The sequence below is a fragment of the Salmo salar genome, chromosome 18, assembly GCF_965601325.2.
Source record: "Salmo salar chromosome 18, fSalSal1, whole genome shotgun sequence".
NCBI lineage: Eukaryota > Metazoa > Chordata > Actinopteri > Salmoniformes > Salmonidae > Salmo > Salmo salar.
In genome coordinates this window covers 16,075,690-16,093,211 of record NC_138308.1, presented here as the reverse complement: position 1 = coordinate 16,093,211, position 17,522 = coordinate 16,075,690, and the positions used below count along the sequence as shown (strand labels likewise).

General features: G+C 38.9%; 1 protein-coding gene across 1 annotated transcript in view; it reads left to right on the top strand.

Moving 5' to 3' along the window:
• The first annotated feature begins 2,794 nt into the window (after nt 1-2,794).
• The window catches only part of atp6v1ba (ATPase, H+ transporting, lysosomal, V1 subunit B, member a), a 45,380-nt gene continuing 30,652 nt past the window's right edge, over nt 2,795-17,522 (top strand). The window contains exon 1 of the mRNA NM_001141746.1: nt 2,795-2,955. Coding sequence (NP_001135218.1) covers nt 2,850-2,955 — 106 coding nt within the window. The 5' untranslated portion in view covers nt 2,795-2,849. The remainder of the gene's footprint in view (nt 2,956-17,522) is intronic.

Here is a 17,522-nt window from a genome sequence, read left to right as displayed (position 1 = left end):
CACGTTTAGAAAGTTACAGCGACTGTCAACCCAATACCTTAGCCATTAGCCCTCCTGATGAGGTCGCTAGGTGATGGGTTAAGGTTGTTACAATATAACTAACACCTCACAAGCTTAGTTCAACTGTCTTACCCTATCAGAACCCATAATATAAGCTTGTTTTTACTATGATGTTTGTAAACAATGTAATTGTAAACAAACACTGTATAGCTTCAAAACGGTTTGCCGTTTTTACAATCCCGGATTGCCCCTTTAAGTGGCCTTACTTGAAACAATAACAATTGAATTGCAGTATTTACCAATATATGTACTGACAGTATGTCATTCTTATATAAAGGCATTCTGTAGGCATGATGACTCAACCTCAAGTAATGTGTTTCAAAGGGCTTTTACATTTTTCGAGGATGTGGGAAACGATCTAATTTCGTGTAGGTCAATTGTCCTTGAGATACAAGATTATAGAAATCTTTGTGTAGTCATATCAATACATTTTAGTCATATTAAATAATACAAATGTAGCCACTAACAGCCTGATAAAACAATAGGCCTTTATTATTTTATCCATTTGTTGGTGGATCTAACATATCAACGAACACCAAATGTTGTTGGACCTAACATATCAACTAACACCAAATGTTGGTGGACCTAACATATCAACTAACACCAAATGTTGGTGGACCTAACATATCAACTAACACCAAATGTTGGTGGACCTAACATATCAACTAACACCAAATGTTGGTTGACTTAACATATCAACTAACACCAAATGTTGGTGGACCTAACATATCAACTAACACCAAATGTTGGTGGACCTAACATATCAACTAACACCAAATGTTGGTGGATCTAACATATCAACTAACACCAAATGTTGGTGGACCTAACATATCAACTAACACCAAATGTTGGTTGATTTAACATAACAACTAACACCAAATGTTGGTGGACCTAACATATCAACTAACACCAAATGTTGGTTGATTTAACATATCAACTAACACCAAATGTTGGTGGACCTAACATATCAACTAACACCAAATGTTGGTTGATTTAACATATCAACTAACACCAAATGTTGGTGGACCTAACATATCAACTAACACCAAATGTTGGTTGATTTAACATATCAACTAACACCAAATGTTGGTTGATTTAACATATCAACTAACACCAAATGTACAATGGCCTCACCTTTACAGTAACACAATATTCCAAGTAGCTTAGGTAGGTAGTAACAAGGTGTTTGTGTGAAATCATATCCTTTGAACTCATTTGAAAATACTCAGGAAAAAAGCTGATATTTTTTAAATGAGGGCAGTGCTCCTGTGGGCGGGAGCCCTTCAGTAGCATCAATTTGCTATTTTTTGCATGCAGTCTGAAACGTTTGGATAGGCTCTCCAGGGACTACGGGAATGGGTTGTGTCGTCAGCTTCACCGCTGCAGTGCTTACCCACTTCAATCTGTAGTGCTTTTTCTGCCATCAGAGAGCTGGTGTGTATGTGTGTGTGTCAGTTGGGTAGGGGGCACCAGTTCAAAACCATCTTCAAACATTCGCTTACAACCTATTGTGCTGGACGTGCTGCTTCAAGTGAGACAGGATCAGTGCCGTTTTTTTTCCTGTCACTCAAAATAAGTGATAATGCACTCACCAGGACATTGTGTGAGTGTGAGGCACATGTGATTTCAGCAATCTGGAGCCAGTAGGCTACTACTGTAGCTCAAATGAAGGTCACGATGCACAAGCAGATCACCGATTGTGACAGATCACTATCTCGTACAGTATACCAATGTGATGTATTGCAGCAATAAGCTATGTGGAATACAATGTAATATTTCAGACAAAGCACCTCTCTTTTGCCAGAAATTCCATTAAACTAAATTATAAAGTGAGAAGTCATGATTTTCAGTTATGAGATTCCAGTGGGAATTGCATACTGCTGTTCTCTCATAATTTGCTAATAGTGTACCTGAAACCACACAACTTCATAAGTTCAAAAGTTCAAATAAAACACATTTTCTGCAATAATAGACACGGAAATAGATTTTTACCGGACCACTGGCAGTGTGAGAAGTCATCCAATTTGGGCCTTCTCTAGCCCTGTTCAGGTATTCTAACTGAAGTAGCCTACTTTCAAGGACCTTTAAAACTGTAGGCCCTCAATATACAAGTACCACTATAACCAAAAGGCGTACATACTGGGAGAATGTCCATCTCTAGATAGGCTACCGCCTGAAATGCAATCCCCACATGTGCTGTGAAAGACAATCTAGATAATCACATTTTCATTTGGCATTATGAAATCTATTAAGTGTGTGTGTGAAAATGTTCACCTATTTCCTCCATTTAATCGGTTGAGTGTCGTGTTAATATGATTACATAGCATAGGATCGGTCTTGTAGGCTATCCCATATTCACTGTACACTCAGAAAGATGATTGTGCTGAGGCGTGCGCATCTAATTGATAAACAGTGGCGTGCGCATCCAACTGAAGACCTTGTCTTCCTGTACATTCAAACATCCCGTCGTCACTAATTACCACAGCCACAAAGTCATAAACCCCGTCTATTTATACAATTCATCTTCATAACATCTGGATTTTAAACCTAACGACAATGATAAACCTTATGCATAAGCCTAACCTTAAATTTAGACCAATAAACCATTTATTTCATAAAATTTTTGCTATAGACAATTTTTACTTTGCGTTTGTAGTAACTAGTGGAATCCCAAACATCCGGTTTCCAAAGTCATATGACTAGCCGCCAGCGCAGTGTCATTTAATAGCATCACAGCTAGCAGCACACTGTAACGTAGCAGGTAACCAGTGAGTTTCGTTAATTTAACCATGGCAACATTGGTGGGAAACAGGACAATGGACATCAACGGACCTGCTGCGGCAAGGACACACACACAGGCTGTGACCAGAAACTACATCTCACAACCAAGGCTGAGTACGTACCTAGCCAGAACAAATGTTGATTTTTCCATAGCTTGGTAACGTTAGCGAGAAAACAAAAACTTAGTGTCTGAAATATCCAATATAAAACTTGGCCGACTATCACTGTAGGCGACATAAGTCAAATGCGAAAAGGAGTGAAATGACTAGTTAGCAAGCTAACATTTAGCTTATGGGCCCAATTGTTAGCATTAGCAAACCTGTACAGTACGCGGAGCTGTTTTGCAAAAGTCTAAATCATCTTTGCTTGTATGTTATATGCAATTCTATAATCAGAGTTTAATAATCGTTACATGCATATGTTTAAAGCTATGTACTCTGGTGGACTAAATCAAGTGTCATGCGAACATTAGCTAGTTAGTTTAAGCAAATTCAACTATCGTCAGCTGACTGTTCCTGACTGAATAACCGTGAAACGGTAGCGAAATATATCGCGTCACACATTCAACGGCTTTAGCTACTTTTTTTTAATACGCTGCTGCATTTCTTGGAAATTGTAACTATCTAGGTAGCTAACTAATTGTATTGTGGTGTGGAAATGATAGGAAGACATGAATAGTAACAGATGGGTTGATTATCCCACTCATGTGACGTAATCACGTGAGCGGCTGCAGGAGAGGATGTGTCATGCATACAGTCATTTTTAATTGATTCATTCCCTATCCTAGCTATAATTTACATACATATCTTTAAACATGTTTGACTGACATTGCAAAGAGTAAAACTAATAGCCAGTCGGTGCCCCATTCTAAAATGTAAGGGTCTTTCCTAGTGTGCGGTGCCTTTCATGACCCCCTTATTTAGTGTAAAATGTGGAGTCTAAAAAGATTCAAATACAATTTCAGGTGTCCTTTACCTTAACACAAAAATATGGATCTTGAAAGTGAATTTTATGCATTTTGAACACTTTATTTGCTTTCATTGGATGTACGTGTTTGTTTTTTTCCATGTCCAAGGATGTTATTCATCAACTTCTACATGAAATAAAAGCCATCAAATAATACATTTAAAATCTCTCATCAAAAAACATTTTTTTTCATGAATATTGTATGAATACATGTTCTGAGTCCCTGATATCACTTTCCACCCTTTTAGTTTGTATTAATTCTCCTTTTAAGTAAACAGCCCCTTTCCACAATGACATCACATTCAGGAAGTGTCATTGTTTGTTGAGAAAACAATGGTACAAAGCTAAATAAATATTAACACTCGGTTTTATGTTTTTACATGTTTCATGATGCTAGTCTGTCTCACTCATACATTTCCACCCTCTTAGGCTAAATTATAGAGAAAATTAATCAAATTCTAAAATGCATTTAATATAGAAGTTAAAATCCTCAAGTATTTACCATTATACTATCTTAATCTCAATCACCCACAGAGCTATGGATAATTTAGTCTCCACATTTCCACCTTGTTAGGTTCCACCATGTTGGGAATATGCAGTGACTGTATGCGATTATGCACCTTATGTACCTAACAGGGGTTTAACTGCCTGAGTGAGCCAATATGTTTTTCTGAAAGTCAAACATGTCCCTTTTTCTGATAGAATACAAAAAAGAAAAATTATATTATTTTTCCCTCCAGAAGTTGAGGTCCAAAAGGCACCGGATTGTAGGAATGAAATTGGCTCCCAAGATGTAGCCTAGCCATCAGCAGTTGGAAAATTTGACTAACGTTAGCATTATCAACGTACTCAGATTAATAATAACAAATTAAGACCAGCTTTATCAATTAAACTGGAGCTTGTAATGACTTTTGCTTGTCAGACAAAATACCTGTCTGCATAGAATTTAATGTTGCTAAATTTCTAATTAGCGTCCTTAGCTAATAGTCTCTTTTTGCAGCTCAGATTCATACATTTAAAGTAAAAACAATTTGTTTAAACACTTCAGCAGCGGCCAAAATAATTCATACAGGTTTATATGAAAGAGAACATGTAGAGAAATCATATCCCCATGTTATTATTTCAAGGAACAGTTAATGGAGTCACCATCCATCTGTGATATGCCTCCATCTCGGAGGCCTTTTAACAGTGGTGTATTGGGAAGAGGGTGCCTTTCAGCCATCTTTTCTTCACCAGGATGTGAAAATAGGCATGGCCAACATCCAGCTGTGGTGTGGAATCGGCTGTCTCTGATTCCGGCTAAAGGCAGGACTTTAGAACCATATTGTAGTCTGAATTCAGCCTCTATCTGCTCTTGGTGACATATGTGGAAGGACATTTGATGTAGGCATATATTGTATGTTTTGAGTTTGAACATAAAATGGTAGCCCATAGGCCTGCCTGTCAACATAACAAAGGAGTATACCTATGTACATCTCTGTAAAGGACAAGACGCAGCATAATGAGCAAAACGAGTGACCTAAGCGACTGAGTGTTGTATGATTGTCGGTGCCCGGCGCGCTGGATCCAGTATCTTAGAAACGGCCACCCTCCTGGGCTTTTCACACGCAGTGTCTAGAATTTACGAGGAACAAAAAACATCCATTCAGCGGCAGTCCTGTGAGTGAAAACAGCTCGTTGATAAGAGGTTGAAGGAGAATGGCAAGAATTTTGCCAGCTAACAGGCGGTCCAAAAACAGACAAATATTGGCGCAGAACGACATCTCGGAACGCACAACTCGTCAATCCTTGTCACGGATGGGCTATTGCAGCAGATGACCACACCGGGTTCCATCAGCTGAAAACAAGAAGATGCGGCTCCAGTGGGCACGCGATCAGCAACACTGGACAATTGAGGAGTGGAAAAACGTCGCCTGGAACATGAGTTAAGTTTACTTGAGTGGCATGAGCAGTTCCCAGACCTCAATTCTATAGAGCATCTTTGGGATGAGATGGAACGGGTTGTTAGCAGCATGAATGTACCGACGTCCAATCTGCAGCAACTGTGTGATGCCATCGTGTCAGCATAGACCAACATCCCTGTGGAACTTTCTGACACTTTGAAGAATGTCACAAAGAATTCAGGCTGTTCTGGAGGCAAAGGGGGGTCTGACCCGGTACTAGATGGGTGTACCTAATACACTGGCTAGTGAGTGTACATGTATGTTAGTTTATGATGGAAAGCGGCAATTGTTCATGATCCATTTTAAGTGGCACTTTCAGGGTGGGAAATGAACACCTTGTGCCATTCTTGTGATGTTGCTAATCATTGTAAATGTTTGTAGGCCTATGTAGCCAAATTGTATCTGATCGTATGCTATCCATTTGTGTTTTATATGTTCTATTTATATCTGTAAATTAACCAATGTTATCAAGCCACACCCGGCCATGATTATAGACACCTGTGTGTCCTTTGACACTATATAAACTAGTGACCCGTGTTTGTTATACCCTGATGAAGACAGCTTGTCTGTCAAAATGTTGGTCATTAGGTTATTAAATTATTGCGTGTGGCTCATTTTCTTTTTCAAGGGAAATGAACACCCGCCAAATGCAGGTAGATTTTGGCATTGGCAGGTAAGAATGTCCTTTTCACCAGTCACGTTGGCGGGTGGTCAAACAGAATTTGGGAACATTTGAAACACATTTTTTTAATCCAAAGCCCAAATGTTGGTTGACTTGACCTGAAAGACCTACTATCTGTCCTTGTGCTTCTTGGCTAGTTGCATCATTTTGTTCACATGCTAAGTTGTTTTCCAATATTAGTTAGTTTTCTACAACAGAGATTCCAGTCTCTGAAAGACACGGAGTGCCATTACCATAGTAAAGGCCCTCCCCTTAAAGGGGCAGCTGAAAATGTCTCACCTGACTGACTCATATTTTTGTGAGTACGTTGTGCTTGATTGACCGTGGAACACTCCAAAAACCTTTTATTCATGAACTTTTAGTCATTTCTTATCATTAAAACACGAAAATAATTTATTTGTGCTCATAAATGTACTTTTAAGCTTCAAGTAATAGCCCAGGCATTTATTTGCTTAAATCACTGAACAAAAGGCGCTTAGAAGACAGGCTTCCATTTGAGCCAGGTGTCCATTTCCTTAATGCACACAGCTTTTGCTCATTTTTTTTTGTTTTAGTTAATTGTTTAATTCCTGCATTCACTACCAGCATTTCAATGTCTTTATTTCCTGCACTGTGTGATCATTTACACACTGTCATGTTTCTTTTGTCTTAGTATGCCTCTATTCAAAATAAAGCTTTTTGCCAGTTAACTAGAAGTTCTCAGTGGCCTATTTTTTTTTTTTACCAGTCATTACTGAGTTATTTAATGTAAATAAACCTTGTAAACATTCATGGTAACCTCGTAAGCAATTGATTTAGACCCAATGTTTATTTAAAACTGGTGTTTATTTGCTGAAATGTGTGCCGTTGCCTGGCTATTAAAAGGGACAGGCAGCTATTTCAGATTCGGCGTTTAATTTTATGGTATTTGTGCGCACCTAAATATCAACTTATGTACTCCTTGTAAAAAATGTCAGCATTTGAGCTGTGAACTAATAATAATAATAATAATAATAATAATAATAATAATAATAGCATTCACAGCATTTTGTGGCAGGGCAGGCAGTTGATTCTTGATGTTTAGTTTATCTGTTTTTACTATTGTCTAAATTATATCTTTTAGCATGTTGGTTATAAGATTTGGGTCACAAAAATGAAATTGAATTGAGCAATATACAACATTTACTTCTTACTAGTAATATATTTTTTATCTTAAACAAGCATGCTCATCCGGTACTTGTGATTTTTGGTGTAATTATGCCAAAAATATTTTGGCTCGTCAAATCTACCAGCCACTCAGATTCATTTTTTTTTTTTTCATCTAACAGTGGCTGGTGGACCAAAAAGTTAATGTCCCACCCTGGGCATTTTATGATTATCACAAAGTTTTAGCCTTTGTGATAGTTCTAATTTCCTAATTGGAATCTTGCCCTCATTGGCTGTTGGGAAATTACTTATCATTTCTTACTACCATTTTTCATCTACCTGAAGCCTGCCTCACCCTTTGTTAGTCCTAAACTTGTTTCTTGGTAGATTTGGTCTTGCGTCCCCTAGCCTTGATTAACTGAAATACACCTCTTCAATATATTTAAGACCACAAAGGAAAGTATTGGAAGGCAGGGAGGGAGTCTTACTTGAGGAGAGGACTATGTTCACGACAACAAACTAGGCCTTAGTTGATATTTCTGATCTAAATCAATGAAGAACCTTTCTTGAAGATGTATTTAAATATGTATGTTTCTTGTACAGACAGGTTTTCAGGACATTTTAAGGTCTTACAACGTACACAATATTTCTGCTGTAGACAATAGCTGGAAATATAGTTTCTTTATGAGATTTTGACTAAACGTCTTTAGCCTAAAGACTAAAAAGATTCCATGTGCTGGTCCGACACTATATTTAGGTTACAATAATAAGCTCTGATTGATATTTACCTTTGCATAAGAAATACAGGTAACTAACAAAATAAAGGAAACACCAACATGCGTGTCTTAATAGCCAGAACAGCTTCAATGTGCCTTGGCCTAGATTTTACAAGTGTGTGGAACTCTATTGGAGGGATGTGACACCATTCTTCCATGAGAAATTCTATCATATGGTGTTTTGTTGATGGTGGTGGAAAATGCTCTTGCAGGCGCCAGCCCAGAATCGCCCGTAAGTGTTCAATCGGGTTGAGATCTGGTGACTGACACACACTTTTTAAACCCCCTATGCTCCTTTGAGACCCCTCTTTCAAAGTCAGAGATCTCCTCTTCCAGCCATGGTAGCCATAATAATTGGCAACCCGGCATTTTTATACATGACCTTTTAAAGCATGATGGGGTGTTAATTGCTTAATTAACTCAGGAACCACACCTGTGTGGAAGAACCTGCTTTCAAAATACTTTGTGTCCCTGATTTACTGAAGTTTCCTTTATTTTGGCAGTTACATGTAGACGGTACCTCACATTGCCTCTTTGTCTATATCTCACTGATGTTCTTCACTGTCCCTCATTAATTTACACCTCAAACATGTCCTATCATAGAGCTAGCCAGGTGGTATTTTTCCTTGAGTATCAGAGGAAAGCATGGACTAAAAGCCTCTTAGCAAACTGGAAGGAAATTACTTAATGGAGCGGAGGCCATCTGAAAGCTAAGGCGAAGATGCTGCTTTGCGTTATAACCCTATTTCCCTCCCATCCTACTTTTCAAATGTCCCCTCTAATGTAGGCATGCCAGATTGAACCATTTTTCATCCAACATCATACTGAACAGCCGCCATTCAATGCATGCTTATAGTCCGGGCAGCAATTTCAACAAATAATATTTTAGAAAGCAGTTTAGCCTTCTCTCTGTTATTTTAATGGTGCATGAGCTGGCACATGTTTTTCATAAGAAGGCGTCCTGTTTTTCTTCTTTTTTTAAAATGTTTGAAACTGGTATGAAAATAGTGACAAACACCCTTTTCATGAATAATTTAAGATGGTACGCATTGAACATCTTGCGTTCCATCATAGTAATGAGTTGGCATCTTTGCAGTACCATGCGTGCCATAGACCCAACTTTATTGGGAGAGGTTGGTGAGTAGCCCATAACCTGTACTTTCAGAGACTTGGTTCAAAGAAACCATTTTCCTGGGGTAGCTATATGAATGCAACCTAGGCTATAGGATCACAATGTACCAATGCTTTGTGGTACATCAGTGAATCAACAGGCGTCTGAGTGAGGCAGTGAAAATATTCTATGAAATGGAGGAGAAATTAAGAGGTGTACAGCAAGTCTTTGACTTTAATTGTATAAAGGTCCTTTGTTGAAATTGACATGAGACAAAGGTAATTAACCCAGTGGATGGCTTCCCATTGTTTTAGTTGGACACAGTCAGTGTTGTAAAGGCATTGCACAAGGCAGACTATTTCTTTGTAATGATGTAGTAGGCTAATGATAAGCAAATGCCTCCAGATGGTACGTAGAAATCATTTTCAATGTACAAAACCCGTCCTAAACTTATTTCTTTGAACAATTCTATAGTGTTCATTATTTATCTCTGCAAGTATTTAAGCAACTGGCTTGTCAGAGAAATAAATACTTTCTGTGGACGTTTGTCTTAACATGAAAGAAAATGAACATGCCACATTTATTTTTGTATGAGGAGAAATCAATCCAAGTTGAGTTGAGACATTTCCTTAGCTTGGTGTTTTTCACATTTCTTCACGTCTTCCTTAGACTGTAGTGAGCCTTATGGAGAAGTGAGAGGCCAGTTTATTTTCCATGTCAAGAAATCTCCTCTGTTGCTCCATTGATCACTTCCTCCAAGATCAGAGTAGTGATTTCCCCTTTTCAGATACAACATACAGTAAGTGGCTACCCTTTTTAAATTACCCAGTGAATTACTAGAATTTGTTAGAATTGAAAGTACTATAATTTACTTAGCAAATATTCAGTGCATTTCATGACTGAAATTGAATTGAATTCAACCTTCCTTTGCTCCTGCCGACAATGAGGGACCCAAACTGAGCCATCTCTAGACAGGTTAGGCTACCAAGAGAATGACGAAATGCTTCTCGCCCCTGCAAATGGCTCTTAACTGTTGCTGTGGCATCCTTCTTGTTTCAATCTGTTATAAATGCACCACCTTTGCAGATGGGCTCTGGGGTTAACCAGCTGCCTCTCTGTATAGGTGTCCCCCATCAGTATGCTCCCCACCAGCAAAACTACCCCACAGATTAGTGTTCCCACCCTGCTAGCCAATTCTCCCCTGGTCCGAGCCTGATTACATGCTTCCCAATCAATGCAGTCAGGTGGGGAGTCCTTTTTCCATATTGGGGCCATCTACCTGCAATGTTAAAAGCATGCCCATTTGATGGGGTTGTCATCACTACGAGGAGCATTGTTAGAAGAGCTGTATGTTAGAAACAGTGGTGAGTAGGAGGTACTGGCAAATTGGACAGCATCCCCATTTTTTTGTCAATGCCCCTGTAAATAACTTTTATCAATGTAACCTATTTGTACTAATTGATACCTGTCTTTGAATCATGTGCGTGCTTACCTTTATGATCACTGTTGTAATATTTCAGACATGCATTTCCTCCCCCCCTCTATACATGTGACATTCTATTTGGTTTTAAATTTGGCTTCTCAGAAATGTGACACTTTTTTTTATATACATATTGAGTTTCTGCCATTTCAACAAATTATTTACGAAGTCTGTAACATACCAATGCCTGTATGCAGGCTTTTATAGCATTAACAGTGTTTTCAGGAAGCAGGCTGATTAGGCTATTCAATTCCTTATTCATCAAAAATAATCCTGCTCAGCTGTCCTTGTACCATAGAATATACACTATCGTTCAAAAGTTTGTGGTCACTTAGAAATGTCCTTGTTTTTGAAAGAAAAGCAAAAAAAAAAAAGTATATTTAAAATAACATCAAATTGATCAGAAATACAGTGTAGACATTGTTAATGTTGTAAATTGTAGCTGAAACGGCAGATTTTTTTTATGGAATATCTACATAGGCGTACAGAGGCCCATTATCAGCAACCATCACTTCTGTTTCAAAGGCACGTTGTTTTAGCTAATCCAAAAGGGTTTTCTAATTGATCATTAGAAAACCCTTTTGTTAGCATAGCTGAAAACTGTTGTGCTGATTTAAAGAAGCAATAAAACTGGCCTTCTTTGGACTAGTTGAGTATCTGGAGCATCAGCATTTGTGTGTTCGATTACAGGCTCAAAATGGCCAGAAACATAACTTGCTTCTAAAACTCGTCAGTCTATTCTTGTTCTGAGACATGAAGGCTATTCCATGCGAGAAATTGCCAAGAAACTGAAGATCTCGTACAACACTGTGTATTACTCCCTTCACAGAACAGTGCAAACTGTCTCTAACCAGAATAGAATGAGTGGGAGGCCCCGGTGCACAACTGAGCAAGAGGACAAGTACGTTAGTGTCTAGTTACAGACTCCTCACAAGTCCTCAACTGGCAGCTTCATTAAATAGTACCCGCAAAACACCAGTCTCAATGTCAACAGTGAAGAGGTGACTCCGGGATGCTGGCCTTCTAGGCCTCTGTCCAGTGTCTGTGTTCTTTTGCCCATCTTAATATTTTATTTTTATTGGCCAGTCTGAGATGGCTTTTTCTTTGCAACTCTGCCTAGAAGGCCAGCATCCCGGGGTCGCCTCTTCACTGTTGACGTTGAGACTGGTGTTTTGCGGGTACTATTTAATGAAGCTGTCAGTTGAGGACTTGTGAGGCATCTGTTACTCAAACTAGACACTAATGTACTTGTCCTATTGCGCAGTTGTTCACCGGGGCCTCACACTCATTCTATTCTGGTTAAAGCCAGTTTTCGCTGTTCTGTGAAGGGAGTAGTACACAGCGTTGTACCAGATCTTCATTTTCATGGCAATTTCTCGCATGGAATATCTTTAATTTCTCAGAAGAAGAATAGACAGACGAGTTTCAAAAGAAAGTCTTTGTTTCTGGTCATTTTGAGCCTGTAATCGAACCCACAAATGCTGATGCTCCAGATACCCAACTAGTCCAAAGAAGGCCAGGTTTATTGCTTCTTTAATCAGGACTGCAGTTTTCAGCTGTGCTAACATGATTGCAAAAGGGTTTTCTAATGATCAATTAGCCTTTTAAAATGATAAACTTGGATTAGCTAACACAACGTGCCATTGGAACACAGGAGTGATGATTGCTGATAATGGGCCTCTGTACGCCTATGTAGATATTCCATTAAAAATCAGCCGTTTCCAGCTAAAATAGTCATTTACAACATTAACAATGTCTACACTGTATTTCTGATCAATTTTATGTTATTTTAATGGACAAAAAAAATTTGCTTTTCTTTCAACAAGGACATTTCTAAGTGACCCCAAACTTTTGAACGGTAGTGTATTTTTATAAATTGGTTTCCATTTGTGATCTCTCTTACACTGGTTTTAGAAGCAATTGAGATTTTATCTGAAGGTTGCTTTAATTCAGTTTAGCATTGTCCGTCTTATTTTATTTGCGCTGTGGTAGAAATAGGTTTATTTTCTACCACCAGCCTGAAGGTTTGAATAGTTAAACAATTAGGCCAACATCTTGTCGAAATGGCACCATTAGAAACAGTTAGCCTAATGAGGATAGTTAAGGTATTTTGACATCAGTATGGTAATGCCTGTCTACAGTACTTGGGCTAATCTTTGGAACTGTCATATTTGAACACCGCCATCATGATCCTTGTATGACTTAATCACCCCTACTATCCAGAGATCCAGCAGTATTCTGTTCTACCTGATAACTAATTGTATCTACCTGGTGTCCCAGGATTAAAGTAGCTGTTTCCAGATTTCTATGAAATATGATCTATAATGAATTACTATCGGTTTCCTTCTGAATTTATTTTTTATCAAGTACAGTTGAAGTGAGAAGTGTACATACACCTTAGCTAAATACATTTAAACTCAGTTTTTCACAATTCCTGACATTTAATCCTAGTAAAAATTCCCTGTTTTAGGTCAGTTAGGATCACCACTTTATATTAAGAATGTGAAATGTCAGAATTATAGTAGAGAATGATTTATTTCATCTTTTATTTCTTTCATCACATTCCCAGTGGGTCAGAAGTTTACATACACTCAATTCGTATTTGGTAGCATTGCCTTTTAATTGTTTAATTTGGGTCAAACGTTTCGGGTAGCCATCCACAAGCTTCCAACAATAAGTTGGGTGAATTTTGGCCCATTCCTCCTGACAGAGCTGGTGTAACTGAGTCAGGTTTGTAGGCCTCCTTGCTCGCACACGCCTTTTCAGTTCTGACCACACATTTTCTATGGGATTGAGGTCAGGGCTTTGTGATGGCCACTCCAATGCCTTGACTTTGTTGTCCTTAAGCCATTTTGCCACAACTTTGGAAGTATGCTTGGGGTCATTTTCCATTTGGAAGACCCATTTGCAACCAAGCTTTAACCTCTTACATCTAGACGTTCCGCTAGCGGAACACCTGCTCCAATATCCAATGATAGGCGTGGCGCGAATTACAAATTCCTCAAAAATCCCAAAACTTCCATTTTTCAAACATATATGACTATTTTACACCATTTTAAAGACAAGACTCTCCTTTATCTAACCACACTGTCCGATTTCAAAAAGGCTTTACAGCGAAAGCAAAACATTAGATTATGTCAGCAGAGTACCCAGCCAGAAATAATCAGACACCCATTTTTCAAGCTAGCATATGTCACAAAAAACAAAACCACAGCTAAATGCAGCACTAACCTTTGATCTTCATCAGATGACACTCCTAGGACATTATGTTATACAATACATGCATGTTTTGTTCAATCAAGTTCATATTTATATCAAAAACCAGCTTTTTACATTAGCATGTGACGTTCAGAACTAGCATTCCCACCGACCACTTACGGTGAATTTACTAAATTACTCACGATAAACGTTCACAAAAAACATAACAATTATTTTAAGAATTATAGATACAGAACTCCTTTATGCAATCGCGGTGTCCGATTTTAAAATAGCTTTTCGGTGAAAGCACATTTTGCAATATTCTGAGTAGATAGCCCGGCCATCATGGCTAGCTATTTTGACACCCACCAAGATTGGTACTCACCAAACTCAGATTTACTATAAGAAAAATTGTTTTACCTTTGCTGTTCTTCGTCAGAATGCACTCCCAGGACTTCTACTTCAATAACAAATGTTGGTTTGGTTCCAAATAATCCATAGTTATATCCAAATAGCGGCATTTTGTTTGCGTGTTCAAGACACTATCTGAAGGGTAAAGAAGGGTGACGCGCGTTTCGTGACAAAAAATGTCAAAATATTCCATTACCGTACTTCGAAGCATGTCAAACGCTGTTTAAAATCAATTATTATGCGATTTTTCTCGTAAAAAAGCGATAATATTCCGACCGGGAAACCCTGTTTTCGTTCAAAGACGAAAAAATAAAAACATGGAGTCGTCTCGTGCACGCGCCCCCAGTCTCATTGTTCTCAGATCGACCACTATCCAAATGCGTTACTGTTTTCCAGCCATGGCCTGCAAAGTCATCATTCAACGTTCTGGCACCTTCTGAGAGCCTATGGGAGCGTTAGAAAATGTCATGTTACAGCAGATATCCCCTGTTTTGGATAGAGATGATCAAGAAGGCCAAGAAATAGTCAGAGGGCGCTTCCTGTTTGGAATCTTCTCAGGTTTTGGCCTGCCAAATGAGTTCTGTTATACTCAGACACCATTCAAACAGTTTTAGAAACTTTGAAGTGTTTTCTATCCAAAGCTAATAATTATATGCATATTCTAGTTTCTGGACAGGAGTAATAATCAGATTAAATCGGGTACGTTTTTTATCCGGCCGTGAAAATACTGCCCCCTATCCATAACAAGTTAACCTGTTAGGGCTAGGGGGCAGTATTGACACGGCTGGATAAAAAACATACCCGATTTAATCTGGTTACCACTCCTACCCAGTAACTAGAATATGCATATACTTATTACATATGGATAGAAAACACCCTAAATTTTCTAAAACTGTTTGAATGGTGTCTGTGAGTATAACAGAACTCAAATGGCAGGTCAAAACCTGAGAGATTCCTTTACAGGAAGTGGGCTGTCTGACCATTTCTTGAACTTCTTTTCCATCTCTATCATTTACTAAGGATCTCTGCTCTAACGTGACACTTCCCACGTCGTCCATAGGCGCTCAGAGCCCGGGAAAAAACAGAATGTCGTCATTCCAGCCCCAGGCTGAAACACATTATCGCCTTTCTCAAGTGGCCGATCAAGGGACACTGGCCCTATGCGCGTGACCCCGACCGCCCCCGCCTTTGGGATTTTTTTCCTCTGTTTGCCGAAAAGGAGATTCCCTGTCGGAATATTATCGCTTTTCTACGAGAAAAATGTCGTAAAAATTGATTTTAAACAGCGGTTGACATGCTTCGAAGTACGGTAATGGAATATTTAGAATTTTATTGTCACGAATTGCGCCATGCGCGCGACACTTCTTTACTATTTCGGATAGTGTCTGGAACGCACGAACAAAACGCCGCTATTCGGATATAACGATGGATTATTTTGGACCAAACCAACATTTGTTATTGAAGTAGCAGTCCTGGGTGTGCATTCTGACGAAGACAACAAAAGGTAATCAAACTTTTATAATAGTAAATATGATTATGGTGAGTGCTAAACTTGCCGGGTGTCTAAATAGCGAGCCCGTGATGCCTGGGCTATGTACTTAGAATATTGCAAAATGTGCTTTCACCAAAAAGCTATTTTAAAATCGGACATATCGAGTGCATAGAGGAGGTCTGTATCTATAATTCTTAAAATAATTGTTATGCTTTTTGTGAACGTTTATCGTGAGTAATTTAGTAAAATGTTAGCGAATTCCCCGGAAGTTTGCGGGGGGTATGCTAGTTCTGAACGTCACATGCTAATGTAAAAAGCTGGTTTTTGATATAAATATGAACTTGATTGAACAAAACATGCATGTATTGTATAACATAATGTCCTAGGGTTGTCATCTGATGAAGATCATCAAAGGTGAGTGCTGCATTTAGCTGTCTTCTGGGTTTTGGTGACATTATATGCTGGCTTGAAAAATGGGTGTCTGATTATTTCTGGCTTGGTACTCTGCTGACATAATCTAATGTTTTGCTTTCGTTGTAAAGCCTTTTTGAAATCGGACAGTGTGGTTAGATTAACGAGAGTCTTGTCTTTAAATGGCTGTAAAATAGTCATATGTTTGGGAAATTGAAGTAATAGGATTTTTAAGGTTTTGAAAATCGCGCCACAGGCTGGCAGTGGCTGTTACGTAGGTGGGACGCTAGCCCATAGAGGTTAACTTCCTGACTGATGTCTTGATGTTGCTTCAATATATCCACATCATTTCTATTCCTCATGATGCCATCTATTTTGTGAAGTACACCAGACCCTCCTGCAGCAAAGCACCCCCACAACATGATGCTGCCACCCCTGTGCTTCACGGTTGGGGTGGTGTTCTTCGGATTGCAAGCCTCACCCTGTTTCCTCCAAACATAACGATGGTCATTATGGCCAAACAGTTCTATTTTTGTTTCATCAGACCAGAGGACATTTCTCCAAAAAGTATGATCTTTACCCCCATGTGGAGTTGTAAACCGTAGTCTGGCCTTTTTTTATGGCGGTTTTGGAACAGTGGCTTCTTCCTTGTTGAGCAGCCTTTCAGGTTATGTCGATATAGGACTAGTTTTACTGTGGCTATAGATACTTTTGTACCTGTTTCCTCCAGCATCTTCACAAGGTCCTTTGCTGTTGTTCTGGGATTGATTTGCACTTTTCGCACCAAAGTCCGTTCGTTCATCTCTAGGAGACAGAACGCGTCTCCTTCCTGAGCGGTATGACGGTTGCGTGGTCCCATGGTGTTTATACTTGCGTACTATTGTTTGTACAGATGACCATGGTACTTTCAGGCGTTTTGAAATTGCTCCCAAAGATGAACCAGACTTGTGGAGGCCTACAATTTTTTTCTGAGGTCTTGGCTGATTTTTCTTTTGATTTTTCCCATGATGTTATGCAATGATACACTGAGTTTGAAGGTAGGCCTTGAAATACATCCACAGGTACACCTCCAATTGACTCAAATGA